This window comes from Solanum lycopersicum, chromosome 9, assembly GCF_036512215.1.
Source record: "Solanum lycopersicum chromosome 9, SLM_r2.1".
NCBI classification, from domain to species: Eukaryota; Viridiplantae; Streptophyta; class Magnoliopsida; order Solanales; family Solanaceae; genus Solanum; species Solanum lycopersicum.
The window spans coordinates 47,198,195-47,200,594 of record NC_090808.1 but is presented as its reverse complement, the minus strand read 5'-3'; the positions used below and the strand labels follow the sequence as shown (position 1 = coordinate 47,200,594).

The window sequence follows — 2,400 nt, the reverse complement described above, 5'->3', positions numbered from 1 at the left end:
CCACACTTAGTCACACTTCCCCATCTTCCTGCAGCATCTGCACTACGATGCCACCTACGGACCGTCACGAGCATGACGGACCGTCACAATCACCGTAGGTGTTACTTTTCTGTATTTCTTGCTTAAACACCTCCGCATTCATCTTTTAGACAAATTTCCTGCAAATAAAGAGAAACTTATATAAAAATTAGCACAAAAAAGCTTTTGGACACACTAAACATAAGAAAAAAGTATTAATAATACCGTGAAACCATGATATATCACTAATGAATGGTTTTTCTTATTATATTACTAGTCGGGTCGGGTCGAGTCACTGGCTCTTAGGACTGACGAAACCCTGGCGATGGTCCGTAAGTCAGTCGACAAATCGTCGATTGGACCATCAATTTCAACAATACTTAGACAAAATTTCAAGACATACCTGGGATCTACGAACAAAATCAAAGGTCCCTCGATTGAATGATGGCCCTTTGATTGAACAACAACCCATCGATGGGATCCGTAGATCTATGCACCAAACCATTTTCTGCAGAATTTTAGTTTTGGTCCCTGCACAATGATCACCCATTAAGCTATTTTTTGTATTTTTTTTGAACACTTTTGAGACACGGATCCTAAACTAATCTCTACCTGATACTAAAAAAAGCATGAGGATGAGCAAAACAAAATGAAACAAGAGAATGCAACTATTCCCACAAAGAAAAGAAAAACTATTGTCGGCTAGAGGATACACCTTAGTGCCTCCCAAGAAGGTTTGATTTAATTTCGCGACACGACGCAAGATCCTTGATTACTCAGAATTCATCAAGGTGATATTGCTTAACCACTTCATGGACACTCTCTGCATGCCATAGGTATATCTTAATCCTTTGCCTGTTGATTGTGAACTTTGTACCCTCCTTATTCTCCAACTCAACCGCTCCATGTGGGAACACTTTAGTGATAAGGAATGGTCCCGTCCACTTGGACATGAGTTTGCCCGAACAAGCGTAGCCTAGTGTTGAATAGAAGCACCAAGTGCCCAACTGCAAATTTTTGCTTTTCAATCTTTTGGTCATGATACTTCTTAATCTTCTCTTTATAGATGGTTGAACTTTCATATGCTTGTAGGCAAAACTCATCAAGCTCATTTAACCCATTAAGTTTATATACCACTGCTTCATTCCAATCCATCTTCAGTTTCTTAACTACCCACATGGCTTTGTGCTCTAACTTAACTGGCAAGTGACAAGCCTTCCCATGTACAAGTTGGTATGAAGACATACTTATGGGGATCTTGTATGAAGTTCGGTAGGCCCAAAGAGCATCATCAAGCCTCCTTGACCAATCCGTCCTATTTGAATTTATCATTTTCGACAGAATTTGCTTGATCTCTCAATTGAACACCTTAACTTGCCCATTAGTCTGTGGATGATACAGAGTGGCCACATTACGGCAAATTCGATATTTCTCCAATAGGCCTTTGAACAAAATATGACAAAAGTGAGGTCCACCATCACTAATAATGACCCTAGGTGTGCCAAATCTGGAGAAGGTGTTCTTTTTCAAGATTGCGGTGACACTCTTCCCTTCATTGTTAGAAAGTGCTATAGCTTCCACCCATTTTGACACATAGTCCACCACCACAAGTATATATTTCATACCATGAGAACTCACAAACGGGCCAATAAAATTAATGCCCCCTACATCAAATAACTCAAATCCTACACGTAGTCCACCACCACAAGTATATATTTCATACCTTGAGAACTCACAAACGATCCCATAAAATCAATGCCTCATAACTCAATCACTAGAATAGGATTTAAAGGGAGCTCTTGCCTCTTCGATATTCCTCCATCTCTTTGGCATTTATCACATGACTTGGCGAACTCGTGTACATCTTGGTGAATTTTTGGCCAATAGTACCCACACTGGAAAATCTTGTGGGCAGTCCGGGTACCACTATGGTCCCCACCAACAAGCGAGGAGTGGCATGCCTCCAAAACACTTAACATCCAACCTCCGGCACGCAGCGGAGAATAAGCCCATTAGCACAACTCCGATATAAGTAAGTCTCATCCAAAAAAAAAATTTCACATCGTGCATGAACTTTTCCCTCTGATGGAAATACAAGTCCGATGGGACTATATCACTAGTTAGATGATTAAGAACAAGATTGCAATCTTCGCAGTTTCTGAGAATCTCTACCAAGTAACTCAAACACTGATAAAAGAAGTCTCCCATAACTGAAAATTCATCCATGAACACCTCAATAATATCCTCTATCATATAAGAGAATATCAACATCATACATCGCTGGAAAGTGGCCGGTGCATTACAGAAACCAAAAGATATTCTCTTGAAAGCAAACGTACCATAAGGGCAAGTAAAAGTGGTATTCTCTTGATCCTACAATGC

At 40.2% G+C, this 2,400-nt stretch overlaps 1 protein-coding gene across 1 annotated transcript; it reads right to left on the bottom strand.

The window, feature by feature from the left end:
* Positions 1-936: 936 nt before the first annotated feature.
* Positions 937-1,350, bottom strand: LOC138338541 (uncharacterized). The gene has a single exon (XM_069289515.1). The coding sequence runs from the start codon at positions 1,348-1,350 to the stop codon at positions 937-939; it is 414 nt and encodes a 137-aa protein (XP_069145616.1).
* Between the last annotated feature and the right edge of the window lie 1,050 nt (positions 1,351-2,400).